Raw genomic sequence first — 19688 nt, 5'->3', positions numbered from 1 at the left:
GGGTCCTGCTGTTCCTATCGTTTTGAAACAACCCCCTTCCCCAAAATCACCAGAGGGCTTTGCACCAGCCAAACTATACTCTGAGGCAACTGGGCACTTTTCAGAGGAAGAAGCCCCATTTCCCAGTTTTGCCCAGAGAGCTGTCCCCTACCTGTCTGTCCCCCACCTCCTGGGCCATCTGGTGTACTATGCACCGGGCGAGTTGTGTTTCTGCAACCCAACCCCTACCCCCTGCTCCCTTCAGCTCTGAGGTCACAGCCAAGCTCAAGAGAAAGGAGTAGACCATATTCAATCCCGGTGACCGTGACCCACAGGAGGCTTCTAAGAGGAGCAAAGAGGAGGCAGCATGAGCAGGGTCCTAAGCTCTCATCACTCACTGGGGCCCAGGTAGATGGGAGTAGAAGCTAGGGAGAGCACTCAGGGATGGGGGGTGGGGGTCTGCCACCAACCAGCGATTCAAGGACACAAGGACACCCACAAAGAGGCACTGCAAAGACTTATTGGGAGAGTAAGATGAATAGATTTAATCATTCTTGTTTGAAAAACAAGACATAAATTAGTATATATATATAATTTATATATTTCATGTAGTATATATACTATATACAGACATTAGAAAATGTGTCCTCTCCGTGAGGCTGAGGGAGAGGTGAAGGATGGCCATGGAATGACTCGGGTGGGGGGGGCTGAGTGGCGAAGGTGCAGGATCAAGAAGTTGGGAGAAGAGGAAGACCACGATAGCCCTGGGGCTTACGGTGGTCGCGGGGGAAAGGGTTCCCCACTGGCTGCATCTCTGGCCCATGAAACAACTTGGTCCTAAGGGAGGAGAAGCAAGGAAAGGGGGGGGCTAGTTTCTGCAGAAGGGGCTCCCCTGATCCTTGCTGGGAGAAATCACCACTCGGGGAGGGGAGGGGAGGGGACTTTATTGCGCTGGGGGAGGGTACCAAGGATGGGCGGGGGTTAAGCACAGTGTACATCTTTATAAAACTCACGTAAGAATGAGAGATTTCACACGAACCTCTCATGTAATGGTGAAAGAGAGGCAGACACAGGGCGTGAGCGTGTGGCAAACTGCGGGGGGGAGGTATGGAGAGGTGGACAAGAAGCAATCTATACAGAAGAAACATTGGCTTTCTTTGTTCCCTACAGTGGGACAGCTGGCAGGGACTCCGTGTCTTCACTCCCAGGAAGGTCGTGGGGGACAGGGATGGGGCGTGGGGGGTGAGGGGGTGGGGGGTGGTGGCAGCAGTAGATGTGTGTCAAGGAGGATGCTAAACAGTGTGAATTCCCTTCCAGATGACTCTGGAGAGAGAGAAAGAAAGAGAGAGAGAGAGAGAGAGGTGCAGGACTGCACCGGGTAAGGCGCTCAGCTTCTTTTCTTAGAGAGACGAATCCACAGGGTCAATACACAGCCAAAAGCATATACTCAGGATTAACATATCACACTAGCTTCCAGAAGTTTAAGATATAGTCATCAACACCCCCCACCCCTCCCCCATCCCCCCTCCCCCCACCCCCCCATCCCCAATCCGTAGCTAAGTCAAACTCCTAAGGACAGTCTGTCTGGTAGATGTTGAGAGAGGAACCGCACGCCTAGAGTGCCAGCCCCGGCGTTGAGCTGGACTGGGCTGGGCGGGCTCCGAGGCCTGCGCTGGGTCTCCCCAGGGCAGACGTTTATCACCAGGTACCTTACCCAGAACGAGTGGGGTGATCCCAGATGCTTGCTCCCTAGTGGACTGAGCCACCCTGCCCATCAGTGAGGGACAGGGCACTTTGGGGATGGCTGGTGTGGAGCTACTGGGCCTGGGGGCGAGGGCTCCCAAGGCCGCCAGCCTGTGGGGCTGGCTGCAGACAGCCCTGCGTGGTGGCTGTTCTCTGCAGACCTGCCACCTGGGCACAGGCCCTCTAGGGTGGCTTCTGCCGAGTGAGTGTGAGCCCAGGGTGGGCGGGCACAGCTGGGCTGAGCGCCCTTCCCCGCCGCTGGGCGCCGTGCCCTGCTGCTACCGCTACTGCTCTGGGGAGGGCGGCAGATGCCAGGAGGAGCTCAAGGCCTGCGGGCCTGCTGGCTTCAGGCCCCAGCTCCGCTGGCCCCCAGATGGAGCAGGAAGGTGAGCCTGATGTCACCTGTCAGCCCTAAAGAAGAGAGAAAATCCAGCTGCGTGGCAGGCAGGCGTAGTGACGAGGGGCCTTGGCCCTCACAGTGATGACCAGAGGCCGGGGAAGGGGCGAGGATACCCAGGGTGGCAGCTGCCCGGAGCCCTCAGGGACAGCCTCCATTCGGGGAGTTCTCACTCCTCGCAGACTGAAGGCCCTTGGACCCCGACTGGCCGGGCAGACACGTACACTCACCACAAGACGCAAAGACCACAAAGCTCAAACCTGGGGCCGTGGTTGGGGGAGGGGAGCAGGCCTGGGCAGGTGCCCTACTTGATGAGGGTTTTTAAGGAGCGGGTGAATGTGCTCATAACAGTCGCTGAAGTCGGGGAGCCTGGGGGGTGCCCTGGGGCCGCCGCGACAGCTGCTGCCGCCTGCTGCTGCTGCTGCTGCTGGCTAAGGTTCCGGGTGGTGGACTCCTCAGCGGCACGCAGCAGGAAGGTGTAGTTCCTCACCACCTCTTCGACCTTGGCCAGCAGCTCCTGGCGCTGGGCCTCGGAGCGCACGATGAACACCAGCCGCACAAAGGTCTCGATGAGGCTGCTCAGCACCTGGAAGCTGCCCGTGATGGCCGCCAGCATGTGAGTCGGGCTCTTGTCCACATTGGCCACGCGGCGGCAGGAAGCCCGGAGCTCCTTGAACTTGAGAGCCAGCTCGAGCTTGTACTCGGAGATCTGGGAGACGTAGGGCTTCGGCGCGCGGGCCTCAGGGCTGGCCACGCACTGCCGCAGGACCGTCAGCAGCTCGTTGGTGTCCAGCCTGGCGGCCAGGAAACCGTCGGGCAGGCCGTAGGCGTGGGCCCGCAGGGCATTGATCTTGGCCAGGCTCCCCTCGAAGGTGGACACCCGCAGGTCGATCTCCTGGGTGCGGGAGGCGTCGGGGCTGCCGCTGCTGCAGGCGGCGGCATCCAGCACCTGCAGGGTCCTGCTCACCACGGGCACCACCTGCTCGTCCAACTTCATGCCGGGCAGAATCTTCATGGGGATGGAGTAGGAGAGCTCGTCCTTGCCGTCGCTGCCGTCGTCCGCCATGTCGCACTTGCGGTAATAGAAGCAGTAGCGGATGGAGCAGCATTTGCCGCTCTCGCTGTCCTCGTCCAGATCTGCGGGCTTCCGGTACACCTCTTCTGGCAGAGAGAACACTGCCATCTGTCTGGGGCCTTTGGTCTCAGGAGCCACCTGGACGTAGGAGGGGTCTCCCAGGGTGGGCGACTCCAGGGACTTGGTTTTGGGACCCAAGCCTAGGGGGAGGCCTGCCTCTACCTCCTTGGCCTCCCTGGGCAGCATGCCCAGGGGTGGGTGTGGATAGATGTCTGAGGTCAGCGAGGCCCTGTCGCCCTGGTCCAGCTCACTGATACTGTAGCGACGCATCAGCTTCCTGTAGTTGGGAGCTCCCAGACACTCCCCCCCTGAGGCACACGTGGTCAGGCAGGACACGCCGCTCTCGGGGTCCGATCGGCACTCCCGGGATTCCAGGCTGGTGGAGCGGAGGCGCCCCGCGTTGGTGGGGCTGCTGAGGCTCAGGCCCGGGCCTGCCTCCGGCTGCCTCTCGGTCAGGGGGCCCCAGTCCCTCTCCCGCCCCCGGAGGCCGGGCACGGGCGTCTGGGGGGGCTGAGGCCGGCCCCCCCGGCAGATGCGCTTGCAGTCACAGCTGCGCCTCTGCTCCCGGGACATGCCCGGCCCCTGCTGCACCGGGCTGCTGCGCAGCTGACAGCTGCAGCGGCCGGGCGCCGGGGGCTGCAGGTACTCGGTGCCCGGCAGCTCCCCCTGGCTGGGGGGCTTCAGAAGCTCCTCGAGGAACTCCAGCTCATACTGCTTTACCTTCTGCAGCTGGGCCTGCCGCTCATCGGTCTCCTTCTTCTGGCGGGTTGGGAAGGTGGCAGAGAATAAATTGCGCAGCCGGAAGGGCCCTCGGGAGGATTTGGGCTTTGCAGGGCCTTCGGAGGCCGAGTGGGCTCCATCCAGGGTTGTCTCAAGCTTCCTGGAGGGCATGGTGCTCACCTGCCGGCTGGCTGCCTGGGGCCTCAGCGGGCTCTGGCCTCGAGGCTGGCAGCTGGGGCTCTGGCCTCGGGACTGGCTGCTGGGGCTGTGGCCTCGTGACTGGCAGCCGGGGCTCTGTAGGGCCATGGAATAGCTGGCCCGGGGCACCAGACTGGTCTCCTCGATCTTGCTGCTTTGGGGCATGCTCTCCAGCTGCCCCTTCTCCGCCTGGCTGGAGACAGTGCCCTGCTTGTACAGGGTGGGCTTAGACCCCTCTGGCCCGGCCTTGCCTGCCACCTCCCCTATAGACTGCTTGCTCAGGGACTCTCGACTCACTCGTGAAAGATAGCTTTTAGGAGGGAAGCTTTGCACAGGCAGCCGGTCCTCTTGTGGGGAGAGGTGTAGGCTGTCAGCCCGGCTACCTGTGGGCGCTCTGGAGCCAGAGGAGACCTCTGCGCTCAGAGGCTGCTGGGAATTCCGTGACGTCTCTGGAGCACCGGGGCTCATTTTGAACTTCAGATTCTTGCTGGCACTGCTGCTCATCACGCTGACTTCTGATCGTGCCATGCTGACCTCAGGCCTCCCCGTGCTGGCCTCCAGCCTTCTCTCCCCGCTGCTGGGAGGGCCCACTATGGCCCCGCCAGGGGCAGGTAGGCTCTTAGGGTGAGCCACCTGCTGGAGGGCGGCCGAGATGATAGCTGGGGTCACGCTGCCCTTAGGGTCTAGGAGAAGCTTGGGGCTCAACCTGACTTCTTTGGGCAGGTTCTCCCTTAGCTCGGAGACCTGTTCCTCACTGAGGGATGGTGTGGCTGCCCTCAGTGACATCTCCAGGCCCGTTCTCGTGTGGCCAGGCCCTTTGTCCTCGGGAACTGGGGACAGCAGGCTCAGATTCTTCTGCTCGCTGAGCTGTGGGGACAACGCCGGGTGCATGGCCAGGGCGTAGGTTCGCTCCCGCTGGGGTGGCTGCGATTCTGACGGGGGCAGCTTCCTCCGAGCGCCAGGGGGGCCAGGGCTCTGGCCTGTGACAGCTGGCTGCAGGGCGGGGTTGGGATCTGGGCGCCCAAGAGAGTAAGGGGCCGTGAGGACAGCCTGGGCCGCACAGCTCTGGATCCGGAAGGGCAGGTCCTTGCGAGCCAGGAGGCTCTCCTTGTTGAGGTGCTGGGCCAGGAAGTAGGTGGTGTTCTGGTGCTGCTTCATGGCAGACATCATCTCGGACATGTCCGTGAGCTCCGAAGAGTTGGTTTCGTGGCCTGAGTCCAGCGATGATTCGGGGGTGATTGTGGCCAGCACAATCAGACCTGGAGGGACAGGGAGAGCGGCTTGCTGCACTTACTCCAATCAAGTCCTTTTGCTAGGCGTATGCGGAAAGTTTACGGGGAGGGGGCGCAAGGGCAGCCAGCAGTATATGAAGCCAGGGAAAAAGCCGGTCAGTCAGTCCAGGACGGCCAGGGGGAGGGGGCGGGCAGGGGGAGGGACAGAGGGAGGCAAGCTGCCAGCGGCTCCCCGAAGGGCAGGAATCCGAAAAAGAAACAAAAGAGGCACAGAGGAGATCTACTGGGCAGTTTGATGGCAAATTAACATGCAAAGCGCATGCAGAACAACATGCTAATCATCACTATTTTTAGATTCAATAGCGAGGAAATGTTTGTCAATTGTCCTGAAGAAGGCTGGCAGAGAGAGGCCCGTCTCTCTCTGGCCCTCCTCCTCTGGCCAGGCCTGCCTACAGCTGAGGCTGCTGCTAGGCGCTCCAGACTCTAAGCAAAGGGAAATGCTGGCCCCCGGGGCAGGGGGGGGGCGCTAAAGGGTTGCCGGCTGCCACCACCAAGGATGCCCTGGCATACAGAAAAAGGGAGGGGCTGGGATGATCCCTGGTCAGCCAGGCTGCCTCTGACCCCAATCTCTTCCTCTTCTCTGTCCACACGTCCCCTCTGCCTCACACGCTGTCTCATACGCATTATTCCTCACTGTTCCTTTGCTGTTGCCGTAGCGTTTATCTGTTCTTTTAAAGATGTGTATGTATGGAGGTACGTATCGTGAATAGGGGTGCAGTCTGACACGCGTGCTTGGCTACACGACGGGTGTACGTGTGTCTGTAATGGGGAACAGCATGCACGTCGTATGGCTCTCCCACCGAAGAACAACAACTACGAAGAGCTACTACTTACGATCGATACTATTAGCTTTACTCCTGACTAGGCGCTAGGCCCCGCTTTGCACGAATGATCTCATTTCGTGCTCACAGCAAGCCTCCGTGATAGGACTATTGTTATCAGACCCACTGGAAATGACAAAAGTGAGGCTCGGAGAGGGTTAAGTGCCTCGCCGAAGGCCACACTGAAAGGGAGTGACGAAGCCAGGACTTGAGTGCATCTGACTGGGAGCCCCTGCTCTTGGGCAAGGTAAGGACCTCAGCCCTCAGCCCTCAGCAGTGACGGCTCCTGGCTCCCCTGATCCCAGGTCACTAAGTGGTTAGTTGGTCGTTTTGTTTTTTCTTCCAGTCATGTGAATGCTGGGTGTTCTTTGCCTGTCTTCTAGATCTCTCACAGTTTTGCTCTGATCCTCCATCCTGGCCTGGCTCCGTAGCTGTCATGGCCCCAATCCCTGGGGTCCACCTGCAAGACATTTCCAGAGATGGAATGGTGAGAGCCAGAGCTCTAGCTCGAGCTGAGCAGCCGGTCCCTGACACAGCGTCGTTGATCCCCTGACCCTATGTGAACTACCTCTGGCCATCCACTGCCCTGGCACACCACGGTGACTTTGACTTCTGTCGGGAAGAAGCAATATCACCCGCTGGCCCTGCCTGGCCAGGAGAAGGAAGGGGAGGCAAGAGGGAGGAGGAACGGGCTGTTACCTGCTGTCTGTGGGGGTGGGGGGTGTGGTCCATCCTCTGAGGCTGCCAGGGCTTCCAGAGCCTGCAGAGTGGACACCAGGGCATCATCTAGCTCCTGGGCATGGTCTCGGACTGTCCGGGTCTGCACGCTGTCGATCAGTGTCACTGGGATCTCATCATACAGGAGCCCACGCAGGTGGCGTCCTTGTTCCTGGCTCTGGACCGCCCGGCGCTTGGGGTCATCCTCATCGGAACTGTTGTCTCGGAAACCGGGAGGGGGGGCAGCGATGGCAGGCAACAGCGAAGTGCTCTCATCTTCCTCCTCCTCCTCCTCCTCACTCCCAGGGGGTGGGAGGGACATCAAGTCTACCATATTGTCACGAGAGGAGCCAGGCCTCCCACCTTTGCGAGGGCCCAGCTGCTCCTGGAGTTTGGCTTTGCAAGAGTCACAGTAGAAATTCAGGGCTTCGGCCCCAAGGGAATTGTCCAAGGTGTAGGACCGGGCCCTGCTGGCGCAAGGCTCATGGTCGAGGCTGGCTGCGTCAAAGTCATCGGGGATCACGTCGTAACCCTGGCCAGAGCTTTTGGACGTGGGGTCAGACTTGGTCCGGGGCCTGGTCTCCTCAAAGAAGATTAAGTTCTCGTTGACATCTGTCCGGCTTTCCTGCTCCTTCCTTTGTTCCCGCATGTGGAGGTAGCAAAAGCTGACAAGCTCAGAGTCGGCGGGCGGGGGCGTGCAGCGGCTTGACTTCCTGGGGCTGGTGCCCATGCTGCCCACATAACTACTCTCCTTTTTCCCCAGGTGGCCCCCAGGGACAGGGCGGTGGGCGCTGTGCATGTAATCTAAACCCAGAAAGAGAATCAACAGATGAGCCCTGGTGCCGAGGACCGTGGCTGAGCTCCCTTGGCGTTTCTGGTGCGCCACTGGATGGCAGGTACTGACAGAGAGCATTACCTGGCCGCTAGAGGTTAGGGGAAGGGGCAGTCGCGTTGCCACCAACCCTCAAAGTAGAGTGAGGAGAACAGCCCCATGGGAAAAGGCATGGGGTGATGGGGGAGGGGCTGAGCACCTTGGCACCTGGGTACAGCTGGGCTGTCACCCGGGTATGTCTGGTCTGAAAGTCAGCTGTCCACGTACTTTAAAAAAAAAAAGAAGTGAAATTTGCTTTATGTACCCCTTGGAACTGGCCCTGCCCCCCTGTCCCCGCCTTTCTCAGAGCCTTTCCAACCCCCAGTGCTCTGTTACTCCTGGGTTCCGTTGGATCTCTTCTAGCAGGGGAGATGGATCTGACCAGTTACCATGCCTTAGTGGGAAAATGCAGAACAGGCCACATACAGTGCCTGAAATTTCACATTTCAAAGAGGACTGTCATGGAAGGACCCCTAGAAGAATAAAAGCACTACTAGTAATATTCTGGGCATCTGAATGTATAAAGTACATGGGACATAGGCTGGGATATGCGGATGTGGGAGGAGGGTGGGGGGAGCACTCTTCCAATTCCTCACACCTCGTTATTTCTCTGTATTCATGCAGGGCCAGCCTGCCTGCTACACAATGTTCTAGTCAACAGCTTTTTTAATGATTGTACATGTGTACATCTGAGAATTATCCATAGCAAATGAAATGCATTCTCTCTAAATGGCTTCCCTCTCGTAGACTGTTTTGGGGGCCCTTCCCCATGTCATCTGGGAGAATATACTCAGACAAGGCCAGCTCATTTTGGTAGCAGCAGACAGAGTGATAGATGGCAAGCAAGCACTAACATAGGCTAAGGTCATCACACACGCTCCCATTTAATCCTCACAACAAACCAATGAGGTAGGTGCTGTCACTATCCCCATTCTGCAGAGGAAGAAACTGATCCATTTGGTTATGTGACTTTTTTTTTCTTTTTTTTTTTAAAGATTTTATTTATTTATTTGACAGAGATAGAGACAGCCAGCGAGAGAGGGAACACAAGCAGGGAGAGTGGGAGAGGAAGAAGCAGGCTCATAGCGGAAGAGCCTGATGTGGGGCTCAATCCCAGAACGCCGGGATCACACCCTGAGCCGAAGGCAGACGCTTAACCGCTGTGCCACCCAGGCGCCCCTGGTTATGTGACTTATCTAAGGTCACATGAGTCATAAATGGCAGCCTGGACTTGAGCCCAGGTCTGAGGGACTACAAAGCCCATGTTTTTAACCAGTACCCTATTGTTCCTCGTGGCAGTCAAGATGCTAGAAAACAAAACTTCAAAATGCCTTGATTTCCAGTTTGACGGGGTCAGTGTGTCAGTGTTACTTTTCACTAGAGCTTCCAACCATCACAAAAGCATGGTGCTGGCACTTCACAACAGAACCCCAAAATACAGGAAGCAGAAACTGACTGAATCGAAAGGAGAAACACAATTCAATGGCAATACTTGAACACTTCAATACACCACTTTCAGTAATGGCTAGAACAACTAAACAGAAGATCAACAAGGAGATAAAGGACCTGAACAACTATAAACTAAGTAGACATTAAGTAGTCACAAAATCTTTAGAACATGCTACCTACCAACAGTAAAATATACATTCTTCTCAAGGGCATCTGGAACGTTCTCTGAGATAGACCGTATAGTAGGTCATAAAATGAGCCTCAATAAATTTAAAAGAAATGAAATCATACAAAGCATGTGGGGTTTTTTGAGCACAATGAAATTAGAAATCAATAACAGAAAGAAATTTGGGCAACTCACAAGTATGTGGAAATTAAATCAAACATCCCTAAATAACCAATGCTTCAAAGAAGAAATCACAAGGGAAATTGGAAAATATTTTGAGATGAATGAAAATGAAGATACAACATATCCAAACTTATGGGATCTAGTTAAATTAGTGTTTAGAGACAAATTTATCTCTGTAAACACATATATTAAGAAGGAAGAGAGTTCACATCAGTAACCTAACCTTCTACCTTAAGAGAGTTGAAAAAGAGGAGAAAACTAAACCCAAAGTAAGCAGAAGAAAAGAAATAGTAAAGTAGGGAGGACAGAAAAATAATAGAAAATCAATGAAACTAAAAGTTGGTTCTTTGTTGTTGGTGGTGGTGTTGTTGTTTTGAGAGAGAGAGAGAAAGAGCATGCAAGCATGTGAGTGGGAGGAGGGGCAGAGGGAGAGACAGAAAACTGCGTGGAGCCTGATGCGGGGCTCAATCTCACGACCCTGAGATCACGACCTGAGCTCAAATCAAGAGTCAGACACTTAACTGACTGAGCCACCCAGGTGCCCCAAAAGTTGGTTCTTTGAAAATATCAATAACATTGACAAACATTTAGCTGTAGAGACCAAGCAAAAAAAAAAAAAAAAAAAAAAAAAGATGATTCTAATTACTAAAATCAGGAATGAAAGAAGGACCATTACTACTGACTCTGCAGATATGGACTTGATTATAAGGGATTATTATAAATAAGCTTATGCCAAAAAACACTAGATAACCTTGATGAAATGGACAAATATCTAGAAATATATGATCAAAACTGACTCGAGAAGATAGAAAACCTGAATAGGCCGATAGCAAGAAAAGAAATTGAATTAGTAATTAAAAGTACCCATCCCTGCCCCCACTAAAAATAAAACTTAGTCTCAAATGGCTTCCACTGGTGAATTGTGCCAAATGCTCAAAGCACTTAAACAAATTCTTCACAAACTTTTCCAAAAAACAGAAGAGGAGGGAACACTTCACAACTCATTCTGTAAGGTCAATATTACCCTGGTTCCAAAACTAGACAAAACATCACAAGAAAACTACAGAACAGTAGTTCTTATAAATATAGATACAAAGTTCCTCACAAAATACTAACAATCTGAATCCAGCAACATATATAAAGCATGATATACCATGACCAAATGCATTATTACAGGAATGCAAGGTTGGTATTACACCCAAAAATCAATTAATGTAATACACTATGTTAATAGAATAGTGGACAAAAAACACATGATCATCTCAATAGACTCGGAAAAATAATTTGGCAAAAGCCACCACCCTTTCATGATAAAACTGAAAAAGCTAGAAATAAAAGGAAACTTCCTGAACAGATAAAGATTATCTATGAAAAACCCGCAGCAAACATACCTGATGGCGGAAGACTGAAAGCTTTCCACCTAACATCACGACAAAGCCCAGGATTTCTTTTCTTAACACATCTATTCAACACTGTACTAGAAGGTCTAGCTGGGACAATTAGACAATAAAATGAAATATTAGGCATCCATATTGAAAAGGAAAAGTAAAACTGTCTCTATGTGCAGATGACATGATCTTGAATAGAAAAAAATCCCAAGGAATCCACAAATTATTAGAGCTAATAAGCTCAGCAAGGTCACACGGTAAAGGACAATACAAAAATTAATTGTATTATTATACAGTATCAACGAACAATCCACTAATGAAATTAGGAAACATTCTATTTACAATAGCACCAAAAGGAATAAAATACTTAGGTATAAATTCAACAAAAGAAGAGCAAGACTTGACAATGAAAACTACAAACATTTGTGAAAGAAATTAAAGAAGACTTAAATAAATGAAAAGACATTCTATATTCATAGATTGGAAGACCCAATCTTGTGCGTCTTCCAATCCAACTTGGTAGTACTTCCCAAATCCATCTACAGATTCAACAAAGTCCCTATCAGAATCCCAACTGACTTTGTAGTAATTGACAAGGTAATTCAAAAACCCATATGGAATCACAAAGGACACAGATTAACCAAAACAATCTTAAAAAAGAACAAAGTAGGAGGACCCACAGTTCCTGATTTCAAAACTTAATACAAAGCAATGGTAATCAAGATGGTGTGGTACTGAACTAAGAATAAACGCATGGCTCAATGGAACAGAATTGAGAGTACAGAAAATAAACCCTCATGTTTATGGTCAAAAGAGCCCAATTTAAAAATGGGCAAAGGATCTGAATAGACAGTTCATGAAAGATATACGAATGGCCAATAAGCACATACAAAGATGTTCAACACCATCAGCTATGATAATGCAAATCAAAACCATGAGATAAAAGTTCACATCCACTAAATGGATGTTCAAAAAAAAAAAGATGGACAATAACAAGTATTGGTGAGGATACGGTGAAATTGAATCCTCTGACATTGCTGATGGTAATGTAAAACAGTACAGTCCTTTGGGGAAACGGGTTGGCAGTTTCTCAAAGTTAAACATAGAGTTACCATTTGACCAGCAGTTCCGCTCCAGTTGTATAACCAAAGAGAAACGAAAACCTATGCCCCCACAAACACTTGTACATAAAAGTTTATAACATTCATAATAGCCACAAGGTAGAAACAATGCAACTGTCCAACAACTGATGAATGGGTGAATGGAAGGTGGTCTGTCTGTGCAATGAAATATTATTGGGCCGTAAAAAGAAATGAAGTAGTGATATATATGTGGGGGACCCTTGAAAACATTATGCTAAATGAAAAAAAAGCAAGCCATAAAAAGACTGTATATTGTATGGTTCCATTTATCCAAAATGTCCAGGATAGGCAAAGCTGTAGACCCAGAAAGCCCCTCATGCATGGTTGCTTAAGGAGGGGTGGTCACCTGGAGGGAACTAGGGAATGAGTGCTAATAGGTACAGTTTGTTTTAGGAGGGGGAAAAAGGTTCTAAAATTAAATTGTGACAATGATTGCACAGTTCTGTAAATATATTAAATATACTAAAAAATGCTGAGTTGTTGGGGTGCCTGGGGTGGCTCAGTCAATTAAGCATCAGTCTTCAGCTCAGGTCATGATCGCAGGGTCCTGGGATCGAACCCCACATCGGGCTCCTTGCGTGATGTGGAGTCTGCTTCTCCTTCTCCCTCTGCCTGCCGCTCCCCCTGCTTGTGCTCTCTCTCTCATCTCTCTCTCTGTCAAATAAATAACTACAATCTTTTTTAAAATGTGAGTTGTGAACTTTAAATGGGTACATTTTCTAGCTTGGAAATTATGTCTCAATAAGGCCGTTTCTTTAAGGGGCGCCTGGGCAGCTCAGTTGATTAAGCATCCGACTCTTGGTTTTGGCTTAGGTCATGATCTCGGGGTGGTAGGATTGAGTCCTGCGTCAGGACTCTCTCTCTCCCTGTCCCTCTGCACCTCCCCTACTCGTGCTCCCTCCTCTAAATAAATAAATAAATAAATAAAACCTTTAAAAGAAAAGCTGTTTATTTAAGAAAAAAAGCACAGCCCTGGGCACCAAGCAAACTCTCAATCATTATAAAAAGAGCCAAAAATGTGCTCTGCTCTTGAAAGAACTTTATGGGGTTTATCTCACATAATCCTGTCAAATCTCTCCTGACGTAGGTACTGTTATCGTCAGTTTACAGATGAAGCAACCGGGGCCCCATTTATGGAATTTGTTCATGGTCACGTGGCTAAGACATGGTCTCCACCTCCAGATTCCAAGCCCTTGCTGTCTTCCATAGAGCCTGCTGCCCCTTTCAATATAGAGTCAACGTCATTATGTCGAGTGGGTTCAATTCAGGCCTTAGTGGCTGTATCCAGGGTGCTCTGGATCAGCTGGGGGAATAATACATTACGACCTTCTGAGCCTCAGTGAAGAAGTGCTCTAGGGCAGTGCTAAGTCAGGAGCACAGACTCTCAGTTCCGGAGGTTTCTATCCTCAGGCATGGTCCACAGGTCAGGGCTGTGCACCAGGTGCTAACTACCTTCGAGACAGCTGCACAGTCATCACAGCCAGCCTGGTGCTAAGCTGCGGTCAGAGGTGGCTCCCAGGGGCATGGCCAATAAGCAGGTGGTGACCCCTCTCAGACGAGGTCTAAGGATGGCTCCCCTCCCCGCAAGGTGGGAACATTTCCCAACAGCAGGCTGACAAGGCCGGGTGATGCATAGCCCACCACTTGGTACTGTGATTTCCAGATCCGAGGAGCAGTACAGTGCTGTGCAGAGGAGAAAATGTGTCTGGAAAAGCCCAGATCTCCTCCACACATAAGGTTAGAAATGCAAGGAGAGCCAGGTGCGCTCGGCTGATGGCTGGAACAGTGTGCCTCTCAGATTGCAAATTTGCTGTAAATTGCTCATCAGCTTTCCCCAAGGGGGATGTCCTAGTCTAGCTCTCTGTACTCAGCCACTCAGAAGACTGACTTTTACAGAAATGCTTGCAAAGAACAGGATGGTGATCCAACTAGAGTTATGTTCAAAAATACATGCAGTGTGTATACACACACACACACACACACACACACACACACACACACACAAGTCAGTGTAATATGGAGTCAACCAGCTTTCTATTAGTTGGCTTTGCTGTATTTCACAGTCTGATGATCAATACTGGTCAAAGGGACAACCTAGAGGCCTTTAGAGGTCCTCAAGTTCTTTCTGAATCATCAAAAAAGCACTTAGTATATTCAGTCAAGCTTTAGTTCTCTTGTGTGTTGCTGGGTTTTAACTACATGAAAACGGGTGAGCCATGCATGGGATATACAGTAGCCATTAACCAGAATATTCAATTTACCAGACCAAGCTGTTTCCTAACCATGGGAGAAAATCAGTGAGTTCTTCTGACTGCAGCCCCCACTGGGGCCCTCAAAGCCTCCTTTTCCTGGATTTTCCCCACGATACTGGAGAGAGATGGCAGCTGCCTCCAGATCTCCCAACAGCCCGGTACAGGTAAGAATTGGCATTTGTTGAACACGTTCTCTAAGCTGTGTCCTTAAGCCCAGGTGTTTTTTGGTTGTGGCAGTTGAATTTCGTTTATGTAAGTTCAAAGGCGCTTACTGTACTGACATTGTCCATTCAGTCATCTGCCTGTGTCCCCCCACTAGCTGTAAGCTCGGCGAGGGTAAGGACCTGGCACATACTGTGAGCTTGAGAAATAGTTGTTGCGCGGCCCCTTGGCGGCTCAGTCGGTTCAGTGTCCGACTCTTGATCTCAGCTCAGGTCATGATCTCAGGGGCGAGATCGAGCCCCGCACTGGGCTCCACACTGGGGGTGGAGCCTGCTTCAGATTCTCTCTCCCCCTCTCCCTCTGCTCCTTCCCCACCCTAGCGCATGCACACACAGGTGCACGCCTCTCGGAAGGAAGGAAGGAAGGAAGGAAGGAAGGAAGGAAGGAAGGAAGGAATAGTTGTGGAGTGAATAAGAGAAATACCTACTTTGGGGAAACTACTGATAAAACCCTTCCCCTCTATGTCCCCAGTTTCCTTTTGTTCTGGGCCCCCCAGTGAGAGGTGATGCTTTCTTTCCTAGTTGCTGGTTTCACAGCCTCCTTCAGGCTGGGCCAGCTGAGCACTGAGTTGGGCTAGCTGGCAGCTGCTGTGGGACAAGAATATAGAGCCAGACAGAGAGATTAGGCCCTTAAGAGGGCTGAAGCTTCGGCCCTGAGGGAAAAACCCAGAGGACACTGGCAGGATGCCTGTTCCCTAGAGATATTTGCTAAACAACAACTGGGCATTGGGGCTTCTTTTCTGGGAGGAAAGTTGGGGGGGGGCATGGAGGAAATGTATCTCAGCTTTGTACCAGGAACTGATGGCCCTGTGCTGTGACCTGGGTGGAGGGCTCCCCAGTGTGCTGCTTGTGCCCCCCTGTCCGTTTCCTGGGGCCATGAGGTCAGATATGCACGCCAGCCCCCAGCTGGCAGGGCTATAACGCTTACCGTGCCCCACCCACCAAGAGCACTCAATGGTTGCTATCGAGCCAGCAGCTAACAGTTCAAAAGGCCAAACACCGGGCCCAGGCATGGACCCACACCCCTGGGGAGGCGAAGCAGAACAAACAAGGGGAACACAACGGTGGTCTCTCTAGTCCCCGCACTGAGACAGGTCCTGTGCTAGAGGCAGCCGAGCTACCGTCACTCTGCAGGCCCCAACGGGGATGCTCAGGAATCAGGGAGGGGCTCTGAAGCCCTGCCTGGCACTTATAGAAGCCTTCTTTCCAGGCTGCAACACCTTCAAGAGAATCCCATGAATCTGATTTGCTTCTGGAGAAGCAAAAGGGATGCAGCCCTGGGTGTGTTCAGTGAGACCAAAGGGAGACAGGACGCCTGTGCCCTTACTTGGTGCCACTCTCCCCACAGAGAGATGTACACTTAAGGGCAGCACTGACCAGGGTGCTGATGGGATGACAGAACCCTCTGGAAGGCAGGTGGGACTACAGAGCTCTCTCTGGGGCCTTCCGAAAGTGGATCCCCCCAAAGAGCCCTCACTTCCACATCTGGTTCTCAGGTGGGCTCCAGGCTCCTTCTTCTGCCTTTCCTTCTCCCTTTCTCTCTCCCCATCTTGCTCAGTAAAAGGCATCATTGACTTAACTGGGATGACAGAGAGGACCACAGGGGACAATGACAATGCTAACATGGGCTTGGCCGTCACTTGGTCATCTGCAGGCTTGGTAACACCTATGACCATCTGCTCCAGAGCTATTCACCTGGGGATGTGTGGCAACTCGGCCTCCTGGTTTCTTCCTATTTCTTTTTTTTTTTTTTAAAGATTTTTTTATTTATTTATGAGAGACAGCCAGTGAGAGAGGGAACACAGCAGGGGAGTGGGAGAGGAAGAAGCAGGCTCCCAGCCGAGGAGCCCGATGTGGGACTCGATCCCGGAACGCTGGGATCACGCCCTGAGCCGAAGGCAGACGCTTAATGACTGCGCTACCCAGGCGCCCCTCTTCCTATTTCTAGTCAGTTCCTTTGCTTCTCTATGTGGAGCTTCTGTCTATGCCTCGGGGCCACCTGTCCTTTGGGCCACCTGTCCTTTCCCCAGTCTGTGTTTGGTGGCCTGCCTTCTCTGTCCTGTGGACAATGTTAGGAGATGTACACATGGGCTTGTCATGATGTTTGTGATGAAGAGACCATGAGGTGACAGGGTGTGTGGGGTTACACAGCTCTCCGGGAGCTGGGGCAGCCAGTGGGAGTGTGCTTCAACTCCCCAAACTCCTCCATCTACATCAGATGTGATCACACTGCAGCCTTCAAGAGAGAAGAAATGGTTGAGCTGCCAGGCAAGTGGAGGGAGAGGCTTCGGCAGGCGAGGAGGGTGACCGGGGGTGGGAATTCTCAGCTTCCACCATGACGTGTGGGTGCTGGGCTGGGGCGAGCACTTCCTGCGTGTACGTGAGCCTTAGGTCTAATATGTGAAGCACCTGCCCTCGGGTCTCCTGCTTTGGTTCGGGGGCAGCCGGATCCGGACTGGGCTGATCTTTCCCAAGGCCCCTGCTTGTGCCGGCACCGGGACAGCTCCAAGCGGTGTCACCTAACAGGGGCGGAGTAGCCTAACTGGGAAGCCTCGTGTTGGGGGCTGCACTTGACCTTTGCTTACTGGTCATCCCATCGTATTTCTAAGCTTCCTTCGGGACTATACTCTGCGCCTGCACAATCTTGCCTACCCCAGCCTTCCACGGCCTCTTAACTTCAGGCAGCTCTGTCAATCCCGTTAAGATGAACAAGACAACGATTTTATCTTCACTTTCAAGCTCCACCTTCCACAAAGCCAGAACACCCACGCGTTACTCCTAGATCACTGTACCTCTAAGGCTGTGCCTTCGATCTAATGCAATGCTCTAACTGGTTCTACTTACTGCTTATTTGCTATTTTTATCTTACTTTCATTCACTGACTCGATCGCGATGTGTCGTCAATGAGCATCCTTCGTGGGACAGGCCCATCTGAAGGCCAGCTCTCTATCCCACTGGCTTGTGCCAGGTAGGACACAGCGGTATAGCGCTGGCTCCTGGGAAACCAGGGTGCTGGGGGAATGGGGTAAGCACTAAGGCAGCAGAGCTCCCCCCCACCCCGTCTCCAGGGTCCAAAGGGCCTCCGGCATACTGAAAACTGAGGCTGAGCCCTACCTGCCTTGATCATTGGAGGCGGAAGAGGCTGGCTGGCAGGCCTGGAGAAGACCATCTTCCTGGAGTCCAGCAGGAGACGGCAGTAGCCCGCAATCAGGCAGGCAAAATTGGTGGCTTCGGGCCACTCCATCAACAGCACCAGAGGCTGGGGGAGAGACAAGAAGAACCGTGAGGATGTGGGAAGGAGGGGAGCAGATGTGTGTCCAGGAGGCCGACCGTGAAGAAAAGATGCCCTTCGGAGGTACGGGGATCATACTTTCTGAACCAAAAACCGAGGCGCGTGGACTGACAGATCATTTTCTGATTTGAGAGTTTATTTATAGTGAACTCATACCCAGGTATCAAAATTAAATCAACCTTTAATTACACATTTAATGAACCACCTTAACTGAAAAAAAAAAGATTAATATTATATAACATTGTGTGACTGCTGCATGGCTCTATTTGTGTTTGTCGGGGCCTGGCAGATGTGTGGGCCAGCTGGGAGAGGTGGAGTGAACGTGGGAGTCCTGGCTGGACTGGGGAACATCCCCGCCCAGTACCCAGAATAGCTCCCGGAACATGGACCCTCCATGCAACAAAGTCTTCACTGTGCCTTCTGGGCCCAGTCTTTCTGGCCTGCAGCCCTGCTCAGATCTCCATGCTCCCCCCTCTTTCCTAAAGTGTCCTCAAGATGTTAGTTGGTGCCCCCTGAAACAGTTCCTTGGTCCAATACACTGGGTCAGACAAAGGTATGCAGAGCCTTGTACTTCTCAAACGCTTTCACGTATGATTGTGCGCTGTGAAATGTTAACTGGGGGTGGGGGGGCTTTAGGATTCCAACGTTTCCAAATTATTTGACCCAAACCATCTATTTTTATAGAAAATCTCATGGTAGTAGGGTTGCAGTTTTTTTTTTAACCTACTTTAGGAAATGCTAGCATACTCTGTTGACTTTTGTTCTTGACCCTAAATCAGTCAAATTAATCCTGGGGTTAGCTGGTTGACTGTTTCAGTGACTTGGCACAGTTATACCGAAAAAAGATAGAACCCCGCCCCCAAATCAATACCTTTTCAAGAAACCTTCCCAATATCTGTATCATGATTTTGACAAAATGTGGCTTGACAAGAAGTTTGGGTCAGATTGAAGTCAGCCATGGGAGCATTCCCCCTGGGGCAGGGCAGTGGCCTCCAGATAAAGACCCATGGAGACTGGCTGAAGAGGGAGCCATGGGGCCATGACTCACCCTGACTTTTGGGGGTTCCCAGACCAGGTTTTAAGAGCTAAAAGAATTCGGATGGAATGAATCCCTTCCCTGACCAGTGGGGTAGCTCCTGCTGTAGTCCAGATGAGAGGTGATGAGGGCATCCAAGAGGGTAGGGGCAGTACAAGGAACATCGTGGAAGACTTGGTTGAACTTGGTCACCAACTAGACTAGCCTTCCTGGCCTGGATCATCACCTGGGGGAGAATTCTGAATCCAAACAAGCTCACCTTTTAAATAAAGTTGCACAAGTCCCCTTGCTATCGATCTCCCAGCATCCTGACACATAGCTCGGGTTGACTATTTTGTAGTTCATCCAGACCAGTGGTTGGCCAATACTTTAGGCCTTGTGGGCCACACATTCTGCTGCAGTAACTCTGCCATTGTCGCGTGAAAGCAGCCATGGCTAATCCCTGAGCTCAACAGTGGGTGTAACGGGGTTCTAAGAAAACCGTATTCACAGAAGCGCGTGTGGGTCAAGTCTGGTTTGATCTAGGAGGGAAGCTTCTTTCCAGCTCAACACGATTGTTCATATACATTTTCACACCTGTCAGCTTGTTTCATTTGCCAACACCGATCCCCCCTTCTCCTTTGGAAATTCTTCTCTTCGCTTCTGTTTCCATGAGGTGACACCGGGCTCTGATTCTGTAGTCCCTG

The 19688-nt window shown here is 51.9% G+C and overlaps 1 protein-coding gene and 1 long non-coding RNA gene across 2 annotated transcripts in view; one reads left to right on the top strand and one right to left on the bottom strand.

The window, feature by feature from the left end:
- The window catches only part of LOC123002246 (uncharacterized), a 43040-nt gene that overhangs the window by 10651 nt on the left and 12701 nt on the right, over positions 1 to 19688 (top strand). The window contains exons 2-4 of the long non-coding RNA XR_006411965.3: positions 6669 to 6772; positions 7766 to 7898; positions 14466 to 14617. This is a non-coding gene — a long non-coding RNA (uncharacterized LOC123002246). The remainder of the gene's footprint in view (positions 1 to 6668; positions 6773 to 7765; positions 7899 to 14465; positions 14618 to 19688) is intronic.
- FRMPD3 (FERM and PDZ domain containing 3) overlaps positions 1579 to 19688 on the bottom strand; it is a 59035-nt gene continuing 40925 nt past the window's right edge. Inside the window, exons 12-14 of the mRNA XM_026478750.3 lie at positions 17789 to 17933; positions 6985 to 7806; positions 1579 to 5431 (exon numbers count right to left, since the gene is read on the bottom strand). Coding sequence (XP_026334535.2) covers positions 2424 to 5431; positions 6985 to 7806; positions 17789 to 17933 — 3975 coding nt within the window. The 3' untranslated portion in view covers positions 1579 to 2423. The remainder of the gene's footprint in view (positions 5432 to 6984; positions 7807 to 17788; positions 17934 to 19688) is intronic.

This window comes from Ursus arctos, chromosome X, assembly GCF_023065955.2.
Source record: "Ursus arctos isolate Adak ecotype North America chromosome X, UrsArc2.0, whole genome shotgun sequence".
In the NCBI taxonomy this organism is placed as follows: Eukaryota; Metazoa; Chordata; class Mammalia; order Carnivora; family Ursidae; genus Ursus; species Ursus arctos.
This window is presented reverse-complemented; position numbering and strand designations above follow the sequence as displayed.